Below are 20,380 nucleotides of genomic sequence, written 5' to 3' on the forward strand. Positions count from 1 at the left end.
TCAGGGGGGGGTGTTACCATGAGAACAGCTCAACTCTGGTTGCGGCTCTCGTGTGATAATTATTGGTCATGGAATCTCCTGCCCCTATTTGGGTTCCTCGCGGACTCTTCGTCGGTAAACACCGTCGTGCTTCTGGGGACGGTGTAAATCTTTCGTCGGGACCACCAAATGTATGACCCGCAACGCCGCAAAACACACCGTGCCACACACCACATATCCCTCAAAAACCACCGTTAGTTCTTCCAACGGCTAGGGGCGCGTCTTTGAGGCCCGCAATTGCCTTGACAAGATGAGCGCAGACGGGCCAGACATTACGGTCGCTGTTGATCTCGGGACCACATACACCGGTAAGCCGACACGGATCGACCACAGGGCTTGACTCACGCATCTCTTCAGGAGTCGCATGGATGACCCCGCGAACTCCCATCCAGGTCATCAGCGACTGGCCAGGAAGTGGTGACCGCAACGAGCGCAAAGTGCCTACGACATTGATCTACCACGGCAGCGGCGTCGTCTCGTCCTGGGGTTTTTTGTGCGCCGACGATGAGAGTAGCATGCAGGGCAAGACCAAGCACGAGTTCTTCAAAATCTTCATGGAGGCCGAGACGCTCGCCGGCGCCCAGCAACAGGGCCTCTCGGGCGCCCCAGCATCGACCCTCGAGGCTCAGCGGTTTTGTACGGATTATCTCCGTCAAGTCTACCTCCACGTCAAGGATAGCGTCGAGTCCGAGATTGGCCGTCGCGACCTTGGAGGGTGGTCCGGGATGAGAGTCGAGTTCATCTTCAGCGTGCCCACGACGTGGACGAGCCTCAGCGTGATCAACACCTTCAAGGACGTCATCCGCAACGCCGGCTTCGGCGTCGAGGGCCCGCGTCACTCAGCTGAGATCGACCTTACCGAGGCCGAGGCGGCAGCCGTGGCAACGCTCAAGATGAGCGCCGTGACCCTGGGCACAGGGTCTGTATTCCTGACGGTCGACGCCGGTGGCGGTACAACGGACCTGGCTCTGATGCGAGTGACCTCGGCGAACCAGCAGTTGCCGCAAATTTCGTCAATGCATCCCGTCAGCGGCGTGGGAATTGGAGCCACGGTCATAGATCGGCAATTCATCCATCTAGTCGTTCAAAGAATGGCAACGTACCCCGAGATCGCCATGGCGTTGCCCCCCGACTTTCCCACGCAGCTCTCACGTAGCCACCACTTCAGGACATTGAAACACAAGTTCGGCGAGCGGGCCTACATGCAGCCGCTCTTCCGGATTCCCGTAGAAGGAGTGGCTCACCACTTCAGTCACCCTGGGCTTGGGATTGAAAATGGCAGGATGATCTTCTCTATGTGAGTGCAGCTGCTGGGGCTGGAGTTTAACAGTTAATGAGGATATCTCACCTGTGGCTGACGAGACCTATCACTTCAACAGTCACGAGATTCAAGCACTCTTTGACCAGCAGATCGAGGGCATTGCGAAAAAGATCATTGAAGAACTCGACTGGCTGAGAGATAGCGGTTGCCCTGAGCAAGTGGTAAATTTAAGGACGCCAACAACTTGTTATAAAGCCTGACCGACTAACTCGGGACGCCGTACCAGCAACACATGGTGTTATCCGGCGGTCTCGGAAGCTCGGCCTACGTCCGCGACCAATTACAGCAGCGCTTCGCCGACTTTCCGCACCCCAACGCCAGCAGGGTTGAAGTGATTCGGTGTAGCGACCCGCAGCTGGTAGTCGTACGCGGCCTCCTGCTCGACCACCAGCAGAAGGCTCAAACAGGCGGCACAGCATCCGTGCTCGCGGCGCGCGTCGCGCGCGCCAGCTACGGCATCATAGTCAAACACCCCTACTCCCCCGTGCTTCATTTCAATGAGGAAATCGTCACAGATCGGTACGAGACCGACAAGAAGTGGGCTGTGAATCAGATCGAGTGGTTGATCAGAAAGGGCGACGTGATTTACCCCAACGCCCCCCTGGCCAAATTGTTCCAGATCCGTCTTGCCGCCGGAGAGTTGACGAGAGCGTTTGATACCAGAGTTGTCGTGTCACAGAGCGAGCCATCCTTCCTGCCTAGGAGTATGAAGCAAGGTGCGTGCGCGCAGATCCCTTCCCCCCAACCCCCAACCCCCAACCCCACACCCCGACACATGCACTCCGGTAGCTTCGTAGCTGACGAGATAGTTCTACAGCCGGTGCAACCAAGATATGTGACGTCCGCAGCAATCTTGATGGCGTCAGTCAGGAACAACTGATTCTCAAGCACAAACGTGGAACATGTTTCTCTCGCGGATACACGTTCTACATATGCGAGTTTGAGATCAGGGTCATCGTGGCTCCTGCTGACTTGCGATTTGAGCTGTGGTTTGCGGGGCAGAAGTTTTCGGGCAATCACGAGCCAATTTCTGTCACTTGGGATGACGAAGGGACAAAGGTCAAGGGTTGATTTGAATGTAATTACGGATCCGTATTTCCAGGACTTCCCACAAAAGGACGCGACATATAAAGACGGTGTAACCTGGAAATACACTAATATGTTGATGAAATAGCAATAGTATAACTAACGGCATGTCAGGGCCCGCCCCCTGGGTGACGGTCATCCTGCCAGCGCGGATGACAATACGACGCCTCGCCAGACCCCAGCTCCTGCGCGGCCGCGCGACCTGGATTTTCAGCCCGGGATTGCCAGGATGACCAGCAAATCGAGCCGCGGTAAGCGGTATTCCTCAGGGCTAGCCGTGCTAGCGCTACGATTCTAGGCCGCCGCGCGAGAACGCGCGCGCTCCGTCGCACCGGGATAGTACGGTAAGAAAGCGACTGACCACGCCCACATCCTTCACGTCATTCCGCTGCGGTTGTCAACCGTCTCAACGTCTCATCACGAAAGTGCCGGCATATCAAGATGGACCAGTAGATCCGAGCCTTTTTCAGCGCGTCAACAACAAGGTCTCGGCCGTCGTCGAGAAGTATCTGCTGGACGACCAGGACGTGACGCCCAAGAACACGCGTAAGGCATACGGACCAAAGCAGGCCGAGTGGATGGTTAGTCAAGTTGGCCGGCCCCCCTTGTTACGGAAGCCTGGCAACTAACAGAGATATAGAAATGGTGCAAATCTCGCTTCCCAGAGGTCCCGCCTGGTTGGCCGGCGCAGTACCAAATAGGCAGCGCCCTGCCCGGGAATCTTGTTGACGAGGGGAAGCTGGTGGTGCTCTTTCTGGACGAAGAGAATCAAGAGATCGCCTCCCGCGCTCCGAAATGCGGCAAACGTCGCAAGGCCGGGACGCAACGCTCAGGGCAGGAAGGAAGTTGAAGAGGCGGAAGAGGGAAAGCCCGTTACCGACGTCGACTGGTGCGGCCGATGTGATTGTCGTTGGCGGGGATCCGGCCGAAGATCCGAAGTTAGACCCAAACTCGGACTCGGATATCGGCAACCTCGGTCCGGACTCGGCCGTGGGTACCTCCACGCTTAAATTGCAGTATAGCACCGTCCGGCTCTATAGCAGCGCTATCATCAATCTCTACGCACAACAAAAGACGAGGGAGGAGAACCCGGCTCCGCACCCGAACGGCCTCGCTAAGAAGGCGCTCATGCGGCAGATCCTCCGCGAGGCCGCTTCGCGGAGCTGCAAGGAGTGGGCGGACCGTATCCTGAACATGATCAAGGACGGGTATCCGCCGGCAAAGATTCCCGAGCATACATCGGCGGCGTGGCGGTTTAGCGACGTGAATAGCGGCTTCCGTACGAACCTGTTCTTCCTTTTCGGTAACCATATGCTCCTACGGTCGAGTAACAGGCTGCCGCTCGAGTTGGCCGACTGCTTTTGCCTGGATTTGCCGAAGGAAGGCATCAAAACGCAGCCGGGGGGGGGGGTTCCGACAAAGGCCTTTGTTGTTCTGATGAATCAGGGGAAGACGAATAAACATGGCCGGGTCGAGTATGGCTCTTGTTTACGGCATTGTGATCCGGAGGTATGCCTCGTTGGCCAGCTGGCCTTTTGGTTTTTCTTCCGTTGGCAGGTAGAGAAATCCGCCGCTGAGCCGTTCCCGAATTTCAGTCGGCCGGAGCTGTGGTACCGGACGAAGGTACTACGCCGGAGTAAGGCGGATTATACTGGCCAGCTGTCGTACGCCACGGCTTATAAGTGGGCCTTGGACTTTCTATAGCATATGCGGCATTAGGACGAGCAAGGCCACCCATGCACCAAGGGTGGCAGCGGCGTAAAATGTCCATATGGCAGGGGTGTCAGACGCGCAGGGAAGGTCGGCTGTACCGACTTGCTTAGAGGCCTAGTAATACGTTGCTGACTCTATCTTATACGAATTAGATCCGACGCTGCGTTCTTGAGAGCAAAGTACCCGGGCCACCCCATCTTCCAAGATCCGATGTTTTGGCCCCCCCTGTTCAACGCCTTTGCTATCAAGGTCAGGGAAGCCGCGCAAGAGAGCTCTGAAGATGACCGCGTTACGGCCATTGAGAAGGTGACTCCTGAGGTCTCCGAGAAGCTCAGAAGCCTAACAGCTTATCAGCTTGCCGTCGATTTCCAAGCCAATCACTTAGGACCAATCGGAAGGAGACCTGGAGGTAGGCTTGTTGGAAGACCAACAGTCACAATTCACGGGGTTACACCGACGAGTAGTCACGACCATGGGTTGGGTGCTCCAGAGCACCAAGAAGTGAGTTTTTACTTTAAAGGTCTTGATTCTCTCTCCTCTCCAGCGGTGGGCATCGCCCTGATCCTGTTAAATAATCTGTTCTCAACCCTTGTTTTACTTCTCAACAGTAGAGAGCATCGACAACCCAGCTTCCGAGTTTCGAGTTCCATACCTTCAAGCAACAAGCGTTTCAGGGTACCGCGACTTTCCAGGACATTCCAACAATACTACGCGAGATCGACGGGATCGTGGCCCGCGGGTATCGCAGTACTCGACAAGTGTTGGAGTTTCATATACTGCTACGAGCTCTGGCATCCCTAACGGGTGCCGGTATCCGTTTTGGGATCGCAACAACAAGCTCCTGAGTGTTTTGTCATATTTCTGCTCAACGGGCAGATAATCAACGGTATCGCTGCCCGGTTTCTGACGACTGGATTTGCCGGGACTTGAAACGGATCAGCCTGGTGAGCAGAAGGGTGACGTTCATCCAAATTAGCAGGGATTGGACGGAGCGCCCGTCAAGCTCCTTATTGAATGATGTGCCTGCCGCGGCTGTGAAACACTTGTGGCAAGCGCCGGGGCGGAGATCCAAATCCATCTCAATTCTGCCCTGTTGCCCTCCAATTGCATGTGCTTCAAACGCATGTCGTTGCCTGCACGGCTGCGTGCCTGCATGGCTCGGTGCTCTTCTATGAGACGACGTAGTACCACGGGAGCAGGGAAGCGGTTGTTCCATACAGTCGTGGATCGACGCCCTCAACGCAAGCAGTGAAATAGGCTACAGCGAAGCGAATGCCACGCTTCATCCCCCTCCACTCTCTTGGCTGATTTAGGCCAAAGGTTCCTTGCAAATGTCTTCACCGACGCGTTTCAATGACATAGTCGAGTTGGTAATGCTGGGAACTAAGCAGCGGTAAGGGCCTATCTATCCTGATCGTCTCCTGATTAAGGTATCTGACTGACTCGGTGATGGCGGCGTCGGCATCAATAACCTCGGGCTTCAACGTCAAAAGAAGCGACCCGCAAAAGCTGAGCCTCCACGGCGGCATTTATTATGGCGCGGCCTCTTCGGCGTCTTTGTCCCCCCTCCTTTCGCTGCCTATTATGTCTGGACTTACGTGCCATTCATGCGTCCACCGGCAGACCACCTTGCCACCAACGGTACTCCATTATTTGATGGCACACTCATTTGGTGGTCATGGTTCATATTCGGCGCCCTCGGTACCAACGTCAAACACCTACGTGCTCGCAGCCGTTGAAGCTGGCATCCTCACGAGCGATCACCCCTGGAAGCTGAACACAGAGCAACCAACGATGCACAAGAACAAGTCGTGTAGCAGAATCAGCGGTTGGATGCATATGGCTTTCCACATTTCTAGAAGAAGGCTAGAGGGAAACGGGCCGGTTCTATCTATGTTCTGGCTACTCTTCTTTTTCCTGCAGCTCCTGTCATAGACTTTCGTGCTGAGTGGTCTCACCATGGAGACCAAGGATTCATTCAAACCAGGCAGCACTCCAGGTATCAGCGTGGTGGCCACCAACGCTATCACTTTTGGTAATCGGAGAACCTTTTGCGTGCTCGAGGGCGTCTACCAGGCCTGGAGGTTTGGCCAACTGCCCAAGATACCCGGATCGGCGCCTTTTATGCAACCCGGGAGCTCAATGTTCGCCTTCAACATGACGACTGGCAACAACTTGCCGGATAGCACCAAGCAGCCGATTTTCCTCCCGCCGCAGGCAGACACGCCCCTTACCGGCCGTTCTTGGGGCCTCGCCCTGAACTACCGCTGCAAGCCTATCTCCAGGCTGGGCGACTTCCAGATGTTGATCAACCGGTTCAACCTCACGACTAACGGTTATTTCAATGGATCCTGGACTTACCCCGAATCCGGTGATACTCAGATACAAAAACAAACTCGCAGCTTCCCGCCCACTACTTCTACGAGGTCCCCGGTCTCCCAGGGCCACAATTTCCGTCTTAACAGACAACTCATCCATTGCGTCGACACGCGCGGGGTTCACCATGGTTTCCGAGGTTGGGCTTAGCTCCGGAGTATACAGCATGATGAACGGCAATGACCGGGGCTATAGAGGCAAATACGGCGGTCTCGGAGCACAGGACGTCCTGGAAGTCCTTCTTTGGCAGCGCCGATGGCCAGACCGGGTTTGGGCTCCCGGGATTATTCAAGAACTCTATGGCGAGTACAAGGATTTGCAAGCGAGAGGCAACCAATCTGGATCAAAGTACCTGGAGCAAATCGCAGTTCAGTGCATATCATCCTCTGCGATGGGATCGGCCACGCCCGACGGGATCACCGACACATACTGGGATTTCCGACAGGAGGATGATGCCGCCTTTGACAAGACGTCTATGATGCCGGACACTTGGAACGTCCCGCGCCTTAGCATGGCTGTTCCTGCCATGTTCATTCCCGGAATAAGAGGGAGCGGCTTCTACGATCTCCCCGACTGGTCTCACGATGCGTCACCGCAATTCGCCCCCTGAGCAAATCACACCCATGGGTTCCCCGCGGAGTCGATTACCGCCGCACCGACTCCAACAAAAGCGAATTTGTTGCCCTGCCTGATCTGATCGTATCACTCCTCACGGCTGGCGGCGTGGACATAAGTACGCGCTATGGAGAGCCTGGTTACCGCCAATACCAGAGATACGTCCAGCCACAGACGTTACAGCGAGCTTTGGAGCTCGCGTATCTACATACGGCTGTCCAACTCCTGTACGGTGTGTACGACGGACCACACCAGGCTTGGAAGCACTCCAATCTAACCGGTGCGATATCTTCCGAGATACTGATATCGGCTCAAGATGGTATGCTGGCGCTGTTCATCATGGCGGCGCTCGTGCTGTAGGCTTTGGGCTGTGTGGTACTTACACTCATATTCTCGTTTCGCAAGCGTTGGGATGCTTTTATGCGCACCGGGAGTTTGTACTGGTATCTGAAAACTTGCCAGTTAGATCCCTCTACCTCCTACTCTTCTTCCCAACCGTCGTCGCCAACCAGTGGGAAAAGGGCCCGAGAGTGATTACACAACTGTCGATACCCGCTTCGAGAGGGGGTGGCGGTTTTGAGCTGGTGTGAGTCGTGACCACCTCAAAACCCGAAAAATACTTGGCGATTGCGATCCAAGAAAATCCCTGCTCTCTCAGCTGACGGAACATCGCGTTCTATCCGCTGGTGTATATATCGCCCTCCTTCAAGTTTAAGCTTGTCCTCGTCCTTTGCGGGTCCTATGCTCTTCCATCTCGCTGGGTCGTATCTCCTGGTCAAGGAAGCAGAGCTTCGATTTTCCGTTCCGTGGTGCCCTCTCCCATCGGTTAACGAACTCCCTGGTCTGCGCGTGGGTTCGTGGGACTCCGAGGGCACCTGGGCCAAGTCATTGGGTAATTAAGCTTCACAAAAGCTCAATCAAGGTGAACTGTTTGTCAATAGGATAGCACCCCTAATCCGCTGTTTCAGTCCATAACCAGTATTCTAGATAGCGGCCAACCTGAACCCTGAGCCAACATGGCCACTCTCTCGCCCTCGCACTCGCCATGGCCTCAACCCTACAAAGCCGCCCTCGCATTTACAATGGACAACCTAGGTGAAGCCCAGGACGTACTCAGAGGCGCCTGGCCTCACCCCATCGGCACGTACCCCTCGGTCACGTCCCACCTCCCGCGCATGCTGGCCCTGCTCGCCAAGTACCGCGTGCGTGCCACCTACTTTGTTGAGGCCTGGAGCCTGGGCGTGTATCCCTTGGCCGTGCATGCGCTGGTTGAGGGAGGGCATGAGGTGGCCTGGCATGGGTTTCAGCATGAGGTTTGGAGTGGGCTGAGTGAGCAGCAGGAGAGGGAGAATTTTGAGAAGAGTTGGGAGGTTGCTGGGGCGCAAGGGGTGGGATATGTCGGTTTTAGGCCTCCTGGAGGCGAGGTGAATCATCGGACGTGGGGGTTGTTGAAGGAGTATGCTGCGCGGTATGTTTCGCCGCTAGGGGAGTTCGGGTTGGGGCCGGAGGGAATGGTGGTGCTGCCCTTTGAATGGAGGGCTGTCGACGCTTTTTGGTACATGGAAAAGTTTGCAGGCATCAGGAAGCAGAATGGGGAGGGTGAAGAGGTGCTGAGTCCGTGGGAGTTTAGGGAATGGTTAATGGGAAGGGTGGACGAGACTGTGAAGACCAGCGGTTTCCTGTCGATACTCTTCCACCCGTTCTTGCAGACGAGCGAAGACAAGTTTGAGGTACTGGAAGAGGTGCTGAAGAAAATTGGCGGACATCAGGACGTACGGGTCGCTCCCTGCAAGGAGATTGCTGAGTGGGTGAGCGCACATCCCGAGCGATTTCCGGCGCAGGCGACGGGTTGAGGTGAACGGGCTTCTGTGGCTCTTGCTTGAAACCATTTTTAATTCCAGCGATATTATGTTGTTTAACCTTGTAACGTTAGTATCTTCTCTGGTATCTTCTCAAGGACATGTGACCAACCAAAACCCATCATGGATGAGTTCCATGTCTTGACCTGTTCAGGAGCTCGTTTCGAGCCCTTCCAGGACACAGGCAACAACATGCAACTCGGGAATAACATTGCCGGTTTCTGTGCATTGACAGCCCCTTGCTTTCCAGAAATAGCCTGTTCCATATACGTTGACATTGTCGCTACTTTGTCAGGTAAGCTGAGCGTTGCCTTTGTCATGTTTTAGACATGCAGATGCCTTAGTAGGATGTGCCGTTATTTGAATCGGTATGTTGAGCCTCGAGTTGCCTTTGAACAAAGCTGTGCAAGAAGCTGTGTAAGACATTGGCTTCACAATCCATTGTCAGTTTGAGATGAATTCCTCTGGTTAAAGAAAACTCGACAATGCATTGTTTCTTGTATAAATGTCATCTCAGCCCTGTGCCTGGCGTCCTGTTCGGGGAAAAGAAGTTCATTGTCCAAGATAACACAGCTCATCATGATTGAAAATGTTTCACTTCATATACTCCTACTTGCGCGTCCTTTCTCTTGGTATCCTCACATCAGGCTTGAAGTGCCCGATCAGCAACCCATTATCGCCTCTTCCAGTCAACGACCCCTCGCACCACCCCTCCGACGACCGCTGCCTGTCACGAAGAAGTCTCCAGATGAGGGCCGGTTCCAAGTCCTTGACTTTGAAGGTACAAAGAAACTTGATGTCGACGCATACTCTCTTCAGGATTACATGTTCAACCCGAAGAGATGGGGATTGATTAACGCATCGGACGGGATACGCAAGAATTCAACTAATCCGGTGTCGCCTTCAGCTCAGCCATCTCCTTCCAGCAACGACAAAATGCGTCTGGATTACATTATCAATCCAGATGTCTCTGGAATATCAGCCAACATAAAAGGTAAGGCATCCCTTAAGCGTTCGCTCCCCGACAGTGACGTTGAGCTCGGTCCCGCCAAACGACAAAAGCTGGGGGTTGCGTCTACATCAGGCCTCGCCCCGGAGGCTATCGAGATCCTTAAGCCGCCTCGCAAGGTAAGGGCACCGCAATACTCCTGCCTCCACTGCGGCAGCCGTCCAAACTCGACCAAGTGCACTATCGAGTGCTACCGGGCCTTCCGAGCCGCCCACTTCGCTCCAGCCGCCAAGAAGATCCAGATCCGGCAAACAACGGCCGGTCTGCACGCCACGGGCCTCGGGGTCTTTGTCAAGACAGGGGAAACCATCTCCGAAGGGGACTGGTTAGGTGAGTACCTCGGCGAGCTGCTCCCGGCCGACGCTCCCGAGGCCGACACCAGTGACTACGCGTTCCTCATGCCCGGCCGAGCAGTCGAGCGCGTGAGAAAGGTGGTGGTTGATGCCGCCACGCACGGAAACTGGACCAGTTTTGTGAATTCCTCGTGCAATCCCAACGTCGATGCGATTCCGGAGCAGGTGGGTAAGGTCAGGATCGTTGCGTTCCGAGCCGCGAGGGATATCCACGCCGGAGAGCAGCTGCTGATTTTCTATGGGAGGGAGTTTTTCGAGGAACGGGGGATAGAGTGTTGTTGTGAGGTAAATTCATTGCCACATGTACCCAGAAAAGCAAGGCCTTGAGCTATAGGGAGGTTCCTCCGCCCTATGAAAGGTTAAGTTGGCGACGGGCGTTGTCTGGCCTTGATGGCCCACGCCTCGAAGTTTCATCTGGTTCCCTAGAAATACTTGACATTTTTTCAGATTGCTTGATTTTCTTACAATGTGTTGAGGTAAGGTCGATTTCTTATTTTCTTTCGGTGTAAAGAAAAAGTAGGAGGTAAGTAAGTAAGTATGATAAGTAAGGTAAGAAAATAAAAAGATCAGGGAGTGTCTCTCCCATTGGGAATGCCGTCACTCCAGCAGTGTGGCTTCCGAAGCCTCGGCGCCAAGATTCCGGCCGGGGCTAGACGCCACTCCAGCTCCGGCGGAAAAGTGGATCCCACTGCGCGTCCTGCCCCTCCCCCTCCATTCCAAGCTCCCTCGGCTCCCTCCCAACCGCGACCGCGTCTCCGCAACGAAGCTATTGGAACCTGACGCAAACGTATAAATAGTGGCACATAAGTTCCTGTATGCCCCAGTTGCTCAGCCGGCATTATAATTTCTTCATCTTCTTGAGCATCACATGTGTTCTGGTTGCGATTCTCCTTAGCAACACCAGGAACAGCGCGAGCTCCAACCCCTTGAACAGCATCCTTTCCCTGCGCCATATACCCCCAACGACATCATCAGTCAATATGGGCGGCGGACCAGCACCTGGCTACCGATCGGTTGTTTACTTCGTCAACTGGGCTATCTACGCCCGGAAGCACCGCCCGCAGGACTTGCCGATCGAGAAGTTGACTCATGTGTTGTACGCTTTCGCCAACGTCCGCCCGGAAACTGGCGAGGTGTACATGACGGACTCGTGGGCCGACACCGAAATTCACTGGGAGGGCGACAGCTGGAACGACAGCGGCACCAACCTGTACGGCTGCCTGAAGCAACTCAGCCTGCTCAAGCGGCGTAACCGCAACCTCAAGGTGCTCCTGTCTATCGGCGGCTGGACATACAGCTGCAACTTCAGGCAGCCCGCTTCCACCCCGCAGGGTCGCCAGACGTTCGCCTCATCCGCAGTCCAACTCGTTTGTTCCCCTCTCTGCCCTCTTCCCTTTTCCATCCACTAACTGGCCCTCCTGGTGATAGCTCGCCAACCTAGGCTTTGACGGCATCGACATCGACTGGGAATACCCGCAGAACCCCACCGAGGCAGGGGACTACGTCTCCCTCCTCGCCGAAGTGCGCTCCGCCCTCGACCGCTACGCGCACACGGCTGATCCTTCCAACCCACCCCACTTCCAGCTAACCGTTGCCTGCCCGGCCGGCTCGCACCACTACACCAAGCTCGACATCCGCGACATGGACCGCTACCTCGACTTCTGGAACCTGATGGCGTACGACTACGCCGGCTCATGGGATAGCGTCTCCGGGCACCAGGCGAACCTGTACCCGTGCCGGACCAACACGGCGTGCACGCCCTTCTGCACCGACGCCGCGGTGCAGCATTACGTTGAGCAGGGGGTGGCGCCGTCCAAGATCGTCGTGGGCATGCCCTTGTATGGCCGGGCGTTTGAGGGGACCGAGGGCCTAGGGAAGCCGTACAGCGGTGTTGGGGAGGGCACGTGGGAGAATGGCGTGCACGACTACAAGAAGTTACCACTGGACGGGGCCGAGGTGAGGATGGATCATGACGCGGGCGCGACGTACTGCTACCATCCGGGACGGAAGCTGTTGGTGAGTTACGACACAGTGGACATGGCGAGGAGAAAGGCGGAGTACATCAAGGAGCGCGGACTGGGAGGCGGCATGTGGTGGGAGAGTAGCGCCGATAAGGAAGGCCCCGAGAGTCTCATTGGGAATGTGGTCGAGGTGTTGGGCGGTCCAAATTCATTCGAGCAGCGCGAGAACTGCGTCACTTATCCCCACACAAAGTACGACAACTTGAGGGAGGGGTTTCCCAACAACTAGTGTGGGACGGAAACTTGGCTGTATTACGAGGCGGCTGCCTGCACGTCCCAGACCCTCAGCCGCAGCAGATGACACCAGTGGCTAAGATAGCACTGGTTGTCATCGCATCCCAAATTGCATTTTCCTTGCCGGTTCCGAGCCCGCATATGCCCAACTCTAAGGTACATAAACTCCGGTTCGTGAAGATCGTTGCCCGTTCCTGACTCCTTGCAATCTTATCCCCACCCCGAGGTGTTCAGCATGACCGACGCCAATTGCTTAAGCGTTCTTCTCAAAGACGTAGGTCAGGTGGCAGCGGCCACAGTACTGGCGATCCTGCATGGCAGCCATGAAAACACCGGCACCGCACTGAAGGGATATTATCAGCACGCAGTCCGGCAACACAGAGGATGGAGACAACTCACAGTCTCGTTCGGGCACTCGCGGCGGAGGCGCTCAATCTTGCCATCGCTATCCACCTTGTAGTACTTGAGCACAGCGAGCTTGGTCTTCTTCCGCTTGTGCTTGATCTTCTTCGGGGTGGTGTAGACCTTCTTCTTCCTCTTCTTGGCACCACCACGCAGGCGGAGCACAAGGTGGAGGGTGCTCTCCTTCTGGATGTTGTAGTCGGAGAGGGTCCGGCCATCCTCGAGCTGCTTGCCGGCAAAGATCAGGCGCTGCTGATCGGGGGGAATGCCCTCCTTGTCCTGGATCTTGGACTTGACATTGTCGATGGTGTCGCTCGACTCCACCTCAAGGGTGATAGTCTTGCCCGTGAGGGTCTTCACGAAGATCTGCATGATTGCCTACTGAGAAGTGGTAAGGACGTGTTAGACGCAAAGAATAAGAGGCTTTTTGGAGAGAAAGCCGGCGCAGATGGGGTTGGGGAGAAAGCCGACTCGAAACTGCGCTCATGGAGGTTTCCCAACCGCGTGCGCAGATTTCAAAGTCGGTCGCGGCAGATGCAGCGGACAAGATTGGGTATCATGGTGCGTTGAAGACAAGGGAAGCGGGAGATGAAGAAGCGCCGGCTCGCAACATCGTGCAGACGTACCTAGACACAATGTCTTCCTCAGCAATCTGTAGATGTTGTGAAGGTGCGCTTGAGAAGAAGAGGTCAGGAATTTGAGATAAGGCGTCGCAGTTGAACTTTTGGCAGGGTCCCACATAATCAAGGTGGGTCAGCTGACTTTGTTCGGTGTTAGGGCTTTCTAGCACACTTGCCCTGGCCCGCACTCTGCTCGCAAGTGGGGAGACATCGGTGGGTCAAGTCGCATGTTTTCCAACGCCGCTTGAATTTCTTGGACCCTCGCCCTTCTCCTACACAATCCCTTGAGCATCACGACACTCAAGACACCGCCAAAATGGTCAAGAAGAGAAAGAACAACGGCCGCAACAAGAAGGGTGAGCATTTATCACATTGGAATGCGCCTCAATCTGTCAATCGCTGACTGATATTCTTGAAGGCCGCGGCCACGTCAAGCCCATCCGGTGCTCCAACTGCTCGAGGTGCACTCCCAAGGATAAGGCCATCAAGCGGTTCACCATCCGCAACATGGTCGAGTCTGCGGCCATCCGTACGTTCTCTGAGACCCCCTCCCGACTCCCCGGACCGCGACCACGATTTCCTCGACGCACCCAGACCCCCGGATAGTTGACGACTCGCTAACTGGTGACTCCCGCAGGTGATATCTCGGACGCTTCGGTATTCTCCGAGTATACGGTTCCCAAGATGTACCTCAAGCTGCAGTACTGCGTCTCTTGCGCTATCCACGGCAAGATTGTCCGGTACGTTTGTCCACGTGGCGGGGACAACCGCGTCTGCCATCTCGGTGACGCGGGCGGCTGAGATGATCCTTGGTCGAACCTCCGCCATTAGTTACCCGATAATCCGGTCCCGAACATGCTCGCTGACAGAAATGCTGCAGTGTCCGCTCCCGCGAGGGCCGCCGCAACCGTGCTCCCCCACCGCGCGTCCGCTACAACAAGGATGGCAAGAAGGTTACCCCGACTCAGGGCCCTAAAACCGCCTAAGCGGTTCTCTCCTTTCTTGCTTTGGCGTTCTGAGTTGGCGGCATTTGGCTTGGGGCGTGGTTTTGATGATGGTAAATTAACGGATCATGAATCGGCTTTGCATGACAACAAACCCGACAACCACGGGAACGGAACTGGGATTTCCTTCGGCCCACTGGGCTTCATAGAGCCATAGTCACCAATTCAGAGCACTTGTTGTGTGGAAGCGCGGGGGACACCCCCTCAAACACTCTGGCTCCGATCCCCCTCGGTAGCTTCTGCTGGTTTCCTTCAAGGACTGAGGCGGCAAGGCGAAAATAGATCGTGACAAAACGCCCGACAGGCCGGGGCAATCGATGCGCTAGGCATTTCGAGGCCGCATTCTCGCAAGCCCACGGTTGAAGTAGTCTGAGTTCGGGTTGCACCTCGTCATTCCAGCGCTCTCAAGGCATCCTGCATCTGGATGCTGTCCTCCACGTTTTTGTCCGCCGACGACACGACGCCGGGTGCAGGACCGGCCCTTGGCAGCTGTCGACATGCATCGCGTTGGCGGATCAATATGGTTTTGAACTCACGGAATCAAGGTGGCCGGCCCCAATAGGTCGGTCTACTAGCTCAGGGTTCGAATGTTGCCGCTCCGCAGGAGGGCTGGAAAGGTGACGGCAGTGCATCAGCTGTCTCACACGTCCTCGAGTCACCATGCGTCAGTACGATCAGCAGTCAAAAGAAGGCAAAAATAGAAGACAAAGGGGCGCCGGAACATTATCGTCGTCTTTCCCGCGCAACCGATAACCGGTGTCACGACAGTCGGCATGGACACAAGATTGGCCCGACTGTGGAAGTCGGCATGGGCAGACGGTGGCACGCTCTTCGCGGGCCTGAAGTCCCTGTCAATGGGAGACACCTGACTCATGGTTTTGGCGTAGAAAGTGTTGTTGCCGTTCAAGACTCGATTTTGGTGCCAGTGGTCTTCTGCTGGCTGTCCTGTCAAGTAGTAGGAGCCTTAGGAGGCACGTCGGTAAAGAATCACACCACGTACAAGTCAGCCCTGGTTTGTTTGTTAGCACCGAACTTAGATCTGCAATGCGTCATCTTTCAGATTGTTTCGCTTTCAACATCTTGCCTTCTTTCATTCATTTTATTATTCTTTCTTGCCCTAGTTAATACTATTTGTCTTGACCTTTATTTTTCCTCTTCCTTCTTCTCTTAGTTTTTTATCATCACATATGTCTCTCTTTCTAGCCTCATTCCTTGTTTCCTCACTTCCCCCAGATTCTCAACTTTCTGTTCAGTCTAGCGAGTGCCCGCCAAGTGGCGCGCTATAACGAACAAACCAGGGCTAGGTTGTAAAGCCCACACTGCAACCTCGCTCATCCGTTTGAATTAAAGACTGTTTGGAAGCCAGAACATGTCTTCTCACTTCTCCGCTCCTTTGATGCTCTAATAGCGTTGTAGGCCATGAATCTCGATTATCAACGCTGCTCACTCGCAGCTCTCTGTCGTTCCTTTTCCACAAACAGCCTCCACAAGACAATCACAAACACAAGTGGCAAGTATGCCAATACATACACCCTCGATTGCCTAAAGATCTTGCAGTCAAGTGTCTTTATTGACGGAACTTCAATTTATGACGAAAACTTCCATCATGGGTTTCGGTCCCCACGCGCATCGGTCCTATCTCATCTCATCGCTCCTTCCAGTCCTGGTATGACATGAAACACAGTGCGTCACTGAAGGGCACCTTAGGCAGCCAAGTCCCGCAAGTCACCTTTCAACACCATACTGACTCTTCAGACTCTGCGTTCTCTGTGGTTGTTACCCGACCTCTCACTCGACTCTAGAGGCCTCACCAGCGGTTCTCTGCTTGCTGCCCAGGTTCTCAAACCCCGACATTCGACCGATTACTTCGACAAGTGGGTAACAATCGTCTCATGTCATTCTGTCGTTTCACTGACCGTTGCTCACGATTCTGCAGGTTCTTTGAAAATCAACTGCTCTACCTTGTCCCACCACTTCATCGAACCAGCAATATCTGTCAGTCTGTGATTCACCTTCGTCGACTCATCATCCCAATTAGTATCGGGATTTCCATAGAACGGAAATCACTAGGCCTTTTCCACACTTGGCTCGTCTGCTTCTCGGGACACTCGTTGAGTAAGTCACCATCACAAGACTTGATTCTGTTCTGCTTGTTGCCAACATGCGAGTCAGAGCCCTCTCATCATCCGAGTCTTCTCAGAATTTCATCCTCGATGCGAGACGAGGGGCAGGGTCTGACAGTCCAAACACCGACAATGGACAAAGGTATGATCTTATCTCAGAGACTGCCTGTACTGTCGTCACATACTTCAGCTTTAGGAGAGTCCGAACTGTGCTAACTGATTCTTTCTAGGTCGCGGCGTCAAGAACCGCGCCATCGCCCCCTCCAACAGGACTCTCCGGTTCATGACATGGCGGACATCATCATCTGGGACAGCAGCGCCCCTGACTCCTCGGACCGGTCCCATAAGCCTCCCCAACGAAACCCTGATTTTCATTGACAATTTTCCGAGGCGAAAGAATTGTGGGCTCTTTGTCTCGTCAACCGTCGCCTGAACACCGTTGCGACTTCGATCCTGTGGAACAGCCTCTACACCAACCCTCTGAGATGCAAAGAAGTCCTCCTCTGGTGCCTCCTACGTCGGCCGAAACGACCTGCTCAACTACTTGCTGGACCGGCAAGTGAGCCCGAAGTTTCTCTACTTTTCATCCATCCTTGGAAGCAGGCTTCAAGACGTTAGAACCGACCAAGGATTGCGTGGCGCCGTCGCATTTCGAAACGACAGAAGGTTGCAGGAAGAGATTTTCAGGGAGAAGTACTGCCGGAGCGGAGTGATTCGGCGCCAAGTGCGGCACGCGACGAAAGAAAGCCAAGCTGAGCCTGCAGATAACTGACGACGACCTGGATTGGAACTTGTCCCATGCTTGGTTTGACCCACCTGCTCGTTACGCCACTTCGGTGTCAGCCGAGGGTCCGGAAGCCAACGACAGACAGTACTGGTACTGGGTTTCAATACGTGTTGCCGCCATGCGTAGGAACAACGAAGCACTCCGGATGCTTCTTGACAATGGAGCGAACATTGATGCCCAGTGTTCCGGCCTGTGTGACTGTGCGGCACCAACGATGGACGGCGAGACCGCTTGGAAGTCTCTCTCGGGCCTCAACAGAATCGCTCAGTGTGGACAGCTTGCATGTGGCCATGTGCTCGGGAAACGAGGAGGCCGTTCGCCTGCTCGTTTCCCGGGGCGCTCCATTGAGGTGGGCAGCTTGGTACGAGAACCATACTCACCGCATCGCAAATCACGGCTCTCAATCACCGCATTTCACTACGCTGTTTGGATTGGATATGTCACGGTGTGCAGCCTTCTACTGAAAGACCCCCTGTCCGAGCATTTCCTTGATCCCCTAACCGCTGAGACCAGAGCGCGTTCATTTATGCGGCAACCGGAGGACATATCCGAACTGTGGGCAAGCTCTTGCTGGAGAATGGCGCCACATTCCACTACTATGAAGTCTTGACTATCACTTCCCTGGCCTGGGGCGGGGCCAGCATCCTCAAATTTAATCCGCTTCGACAATTGTGCACGATGTACAGGTTGGCTGATTGCCGCTGGTTGATTCGATACTGCCAGAAGTTATAGCCGGACGGACCCGCGACTGGTATATTCACGCGGGTTCTGGCTTCTCTCTGCGTTTTGAAAGAGCCAGCAGTGTTCAGCTAGCTGCCGCTCAGAGAGCAGCAAGATCAGTGGTACGCCTTGATTGACGAGATTGACTGGAACGAACGCATCGCGATCCGTGAGAAAGCCATCACACGATCTCAGCGCCAGAGGCTGTTGCTCGCCGAAACTGTCCTTAGATTAGGCGCCGATCCCAACCAGCGAGAGAGAGTTCATCATGGTTCGTTGCCTGTCGTGGGACCAAACACCCTTCAATGGAGATATGAGTACCACACTTCTCTCCAGCTTGCAGCGCAGTCAGGCTCCACAGAGATGGCCCAACTGATCATCAAAGCCGGGCCCAGAGCGATAGGATAGTCAGCCTCATCGAGAACGGATACTCCTTTGACAAGCCGGCGAAAGAGCTGCCCCTGAAGTACGCAATTCTCAACGCGCTCAAACGCGCCCGTTTCGGCGAGACCGATCTCAGCACTGTGCAAGCCCTCCTCGAAGCTGGTTGTTCGTTAGCCGACAGAGACTCCCAGTCAATTTTGACGACCATCCAGTTCATCAGAAGTTACTTTGACCCTCCTTCACCACATTACGAGTGAGTTTGGCTCAGCATCCAGCGAATGGTCTTGCAACACGGCACGGCCACAACAACTACGGAGGCCAACTGGGTCGCATTGTCCTGAACACCTGCGCACTCGGAAACCTGACTTAATGATGCTCGAGTCAGCGCGGCCCATCTCCGGCTTCGCATGGTCGACGCACTGGACATGGTCCGGCGGGCCATCTTCGGCACTGTGTTCCGGCATCGAGAGGGGACGTCCGAGCACCTCGAGCTTTTATCCTGGGCTCTGCGTCAGTGTCTGAAATGCGAGGGATTCTTGATTAATCGCAAGAGGGACCTGTTAAATCTTGTTGAGGAAGTGTGAAGCGCGGGGAAGAACAGGATGCTGACATCGTGAAGAAGTTTGTCAAAATGAAGATGCGGAAACGCCCATACCAGTCCCGGAGAAAAGCGAGAGGAAAGCCCAGAGCTAAGGAATGGTTTTTGGGCAGAGTCGTCTGACTCTGGGACTTTGTTAAACCCATCTCCAGTTGTGCGGCATGTGAAGAAGGCACGAATGGACTGAGAAGATCAGGTTAGCGTATGTCGACCTAAGGGGGTGAAACAGGCCAAGGTTTGCAGGAGTATCGGCGCTGCAAGACACTTGCTTATGGAAACGCGGCCCGTGGGAACTGGAATTCGGCTGTGGCGGGACTGCTTCAAACAATACTCTTGGGTTTAACATTTTGCTGGGAAGAGTCGATTCGAGTCGGTGGCGACACATGGGTGGCCAGGTGAGGATCTATTTGTTGAAGCTACATTAGATGAGCCAGCGGCCACTATTGGGCGTGTGTAAAGATAAAGTGATCTGGCTCAGGACCAACAACGAACTTCGACGTCTAGTGATTCCCGTTGCCGTAGGGTCACTCTCTTCATGCTTTGTCTTATGCGACACCAAAACAGCCCAACGCTGGTTTGTTTGTTTAGCATGTTACAGTGACATTAGTGGTAAAGAAAAGAAGCAATAAAAGACCCAAAAGGTTGATCAAGAAAGGGGAGATGAAGTATGTGATAAGGGGGAAGGATTAGAGGGGCAAGAAAAGGAAGAAATAGGGAGCAAAGAAGATAATAGAAGAAAGATAAAGAAGGAAGACGATGAAAACGAGAATAGAGGAAAGAAAGATGAGAGGAAAGATAACGTTAACGTACATGATAAGCGAACGTCCCAGACATGCGAACGTCCCACAAAAACACATCTGCACAACAAATTTCAACATGATTCAACCAACACTGACAAAAATGATTGAAATTACTCGGAATGGTCTTCCTCGGGCACTTTTGCAACTCCTTGACAGGTGCGTGCATTATGGCCAGGCTCGCCGCATCTGCCACAACGCCGCGTGCGCGTCTCGATCCTCGGCTTCCGACCACTACCCGCCTGCGTTTCCGCCCGTATCTGCACCGCAACATCTCTCTGGGCTTGCAAATCCTGTCCATCCTGCACAGTAAGCGATC

General features: G+C 54.6%; 9 protein-coding genes across 9 annotated transcripts; 8 read left to right on the forward strand and 1 right to left on the reverse strand.

Moving 5' to 3' along the window:
* Nucleotides 1–239: 239 nt before the first annotated feature.
* On the forward strand, nucleotides 240–2,532 carry N657DRAFT_622632 (uncharacterized protein). Its single transcript, XM_062790654.1, has 5 exons — nucleotides 240–347; nucleotides 397–1,336; nucleotides 1,419–1,521; nucleotides 1,587–2,076; nucleotides 2,178–2,532. The coding sequence occupies exons 1-5, from the start codon at nucleotides 290–292 to the stop codon at nucleotides 2,429–2,431; spliced, it is 1,845 nt and encodes a 614-aa protein (XP_062645810.1). The 5' UTR covers nucleotides 240–289; the 3' UTR covers nucleotides 2,432–2,532.
* Nucleotides 2,533–2,603: 71 nt separating this feature from the next.
* Nucleotides 2,604–3,402, forward strand: N657DRAFT_647563 (uncharacterized protein). Its single transcript, XM_062793342.1, has 2 exons — nucleotides 2,604–3,027; nucleotides 3,087–3,402. Exons 1-2 carry the CDS (start codon nucleotides 3,025–3,027, stop codon nucleotides 3,294–3,296), a joined length of 213 nt encoding a protein of 70 aa, XP_062645811.1. The 5' UTR covers nucleotides 2,604–3,024; the 3' UTR covers nucleotides 3,297–3,402.
* An 858-nt stretch (nucleotides 3,403–4,260) lies between these two features.
* Nucleotides 4,261–5,112, forward strand: N657DRAFT_104790 (uncharacterized protein). Its single transcript, XM_062785745.1, has one exon. The coding sequence runs from the start codon at nucleotides 4,370–4,372 to the stop codon at nucleotides 4,958–4,960; it is 591 nt and encodes a 196-aa protein (XP_062645812.1). The 5' UTR covers nucleotides 4,261–4,369; the 3' UTR covers nucleotides 4,961–5,112.
* A 1,186-nt stretch (nucleotides 5,113–6,298) lies between these two features.
* On the forward strand, nucleotides 6,299–7,383 carry N657DRAFT_104810 (uncharacterized protein). The gene has a single exon (XM_062785746.1). The coding sequence runs from the start codon at nucleotides 6,504–6,506 to the stop codon at nucleotides 7,143–7,145; it is 642 nt and encodes a 213-aa protein (XP_062645813.1). The 5' UTR covers nucleotides 6,299–6,503; the 3' UTR covers nucleotides 7,146–7,383.
* Nucleotides 7,384–8,166: 783 nt separating this feature from the next.
* N657DRAFT_673251 (glycoside hydrolase/deacetylase) lies at nucleotides 8,167–9,116 on the forward strand (the record flags this gene model as incomplete). Its single annotated transcript, XM_062795678.1, has 2 exons — nucleotides 8,167–8,958; nucleotides 9,084–9,116. The coding sequence occupies 2 exons, from the start codon at nucleotides 8,167–8,169 to the stop codon at nucleotides 9,114–9,116; spliced, it is 825 nt and encodes a 274-aa protein (XP_062645814.1).
* A 512-nt stretch (nucleotides 9,117–9,628) lies between these two features.
* N657DRAFT_691975 (glycoside hydrolase family 18 protein) lies at nucleotides 9,629–12,621 on the forward strand (the record flags this gene model as incomplete). Its single annotated transcript, XM_062797131.1, has 3 exons — nucleotides 9,629–10,643; nucleotides 11,267–11,738; nucleotides 11,800–12,621. The coding sequence occupies exons 1-3, from the start codon at nucleotides 9,835–9,837 to the stop codon at nucleotides 12,619–12,621; spliced, it is 2,103 nt and encodes a 700-aa protein (XP_062645815.1). The 5' UTR covers nucleotides 9,629–9,834.
* Nucleotides 12,622–12,626: 5 nt separating this feature from the next.
* On the reverse strand, nucleotides 12,627–13,880 carry N657DRAFT_104911 (ubiquitin-domain-containing protein). Its single transcript, XM_062785747.1, has 3 exons — nucleotides 13,655–13,880; nucleotides 13,026–13,406; nucleotides 12,627–12,969 (listed from the first exon to the last, which is right to left on the reverse strand). Exons 2-3 carry the CDS (start codon nucleotides 13,398–13,400, stop codon nucleotides 12,880–12,882), a joined length of 465 nt encoding a protein of 154 aa, XP_062645816.1. The 5' UTR covers nucleotides 13,401–13,406; nucleotides 13,655–13,880; the 3' UTR covers nucleotides 12,627–12,879.
* On the forward strand, nucleotides 13,708–14,668 carry N657DRAFT_622647 (ribosomal protein S26e). Its single transcript, XM_062790655.1, has 4 exons — nucleotides 13,708–14,004; nucleotides 14,067–14,177; nucleotides 14,286–14,388; nucleotides 14,529–14,668. The coding sequence occupies exons 1-4, from the start codon at nucleotides 13,965–13,967 to the stop codon at nucleotides 14,632–14,634; spliced, it is 360 nt and encodes a 119-aa protein (XP_062645817.1). The 5' UTR covers nucleotides 13,708–13,964; the 3' UTR covers nucleotides 14,635–14,668.
* A 2,239-nt stretch (nucleotides 14,669–16,907) lies between these two features.
* On the forward strand, nucleotides 16,908–19,387 carry N657DRAFT_635484 (uncharacterized protein; the record flags this gene model as incomplete). Its single annotated transcript, XM_062791346.1, has 9 exons — nucleotides 16,908–16,917; nucleotides 17,006–17,176; nucleotides 17,261–17,334; nucleotides 17,501–17,923; nucleotides 18,076–18,248; nucleotides 18,387–18,553; nucleotides 18,619–18,919; nucleotides 19,052–19,176; nucleotides 19,242–19,387. The coding sequence occupies 9 exons, from the start codon at nucleotides 16,908–16,910 to the stop codon at nucleotides 19,385–19,387; spliced, it is 1,590 nt and encodes a 529-aa protein (XP_062645818.1).
* Between the last annotated feature and the right edge of the window lie 993 nt (nucleotides 19,388–20,380).

This window comes from Parathielavia appendiculata, assembly GCF_033297405.1.
Source record: "Parathielavia appendiculata strain CBS 731.68 unplaced genomic scaffold N657scaffold_10, whole genome shotgun sequence".
Classification (NCBI taxonomy): domain Eukaryota; kingdom Fungi; phylum Ascomycota; class Sordariomycetes; order Sordariales; family Chaetomiaceae; genus Parathielavia; species Parathielavia appendiculata.

Coding starts and splice junctions, on each gene's coding strand:
- N657DRAFT_622632 (XM_062790654.1), top strand. CDS start 290: ATGAGCGCAGACGGGCCAGACATTACGGTCGCTGTTGATCTCGGGACC. Junction 348..396: donor TCTCGGGACCACATACACCG/GTAAGCCGACAC, acceptor GCATCTCTTCAG/GAGTCGCATGGATGACCCCG. Junction 1,522..1,586: donor GCGGTTGCCCTGAGCAAGTG/GTAAATTTAAGG, acceptor ACGCCGTACCAG/CAACACATGGTGTTATCCGG.
- N657DRAFT_104810 (XM_062785746.1), top strand. CDS start 6,504: ATGGATCCTGGACTTACCCCGAATCCGGTGATACTCAGATACAAAAAC.
- N657DRAFT_104911 (XM_062785747.1), bottom strand. CDS start 13,400: ATGCAGATCTTCGTGAAGACCCTCACGGGCAAGACTATCACCCTTGAG. Junction 12,970..13,025: donor GCGAGTGCCCGAACGAGACT/GTGAGTTGTCTC, acceptor ATATCCCTTCAG/TGCGGTGCCGGTGTTTTCAT.
- N657DRAFT_104790 (XM_062785745.1), top strand. CDS start 4,370: ATGTTTTGGCCCCCCCTGTTCAACGCCTTTGCTATCAAGGTCAGGGAA.
- N657DRAFT_622647 (XM_062790655.1), top strand. CDS start 13,965: ATGGTCAAGAAGAGAAAGAACAACGGCCGCAACAAGAAGG. Junction 14,178..14,285: donor GGTCGAGTCTGCGGCCATCC/GTACGTTCTCTG, acceptor TGACTCCCGCAG/GTGATATCTCGGACGCTTCG. Junction 14,389..14,528: donor ATCCACGGCAAGATTGTCCG/GTACGTTTGTCC, acceptor GAAATGCTGCAG/TGTCCGCTCCCGCGAGGGCC.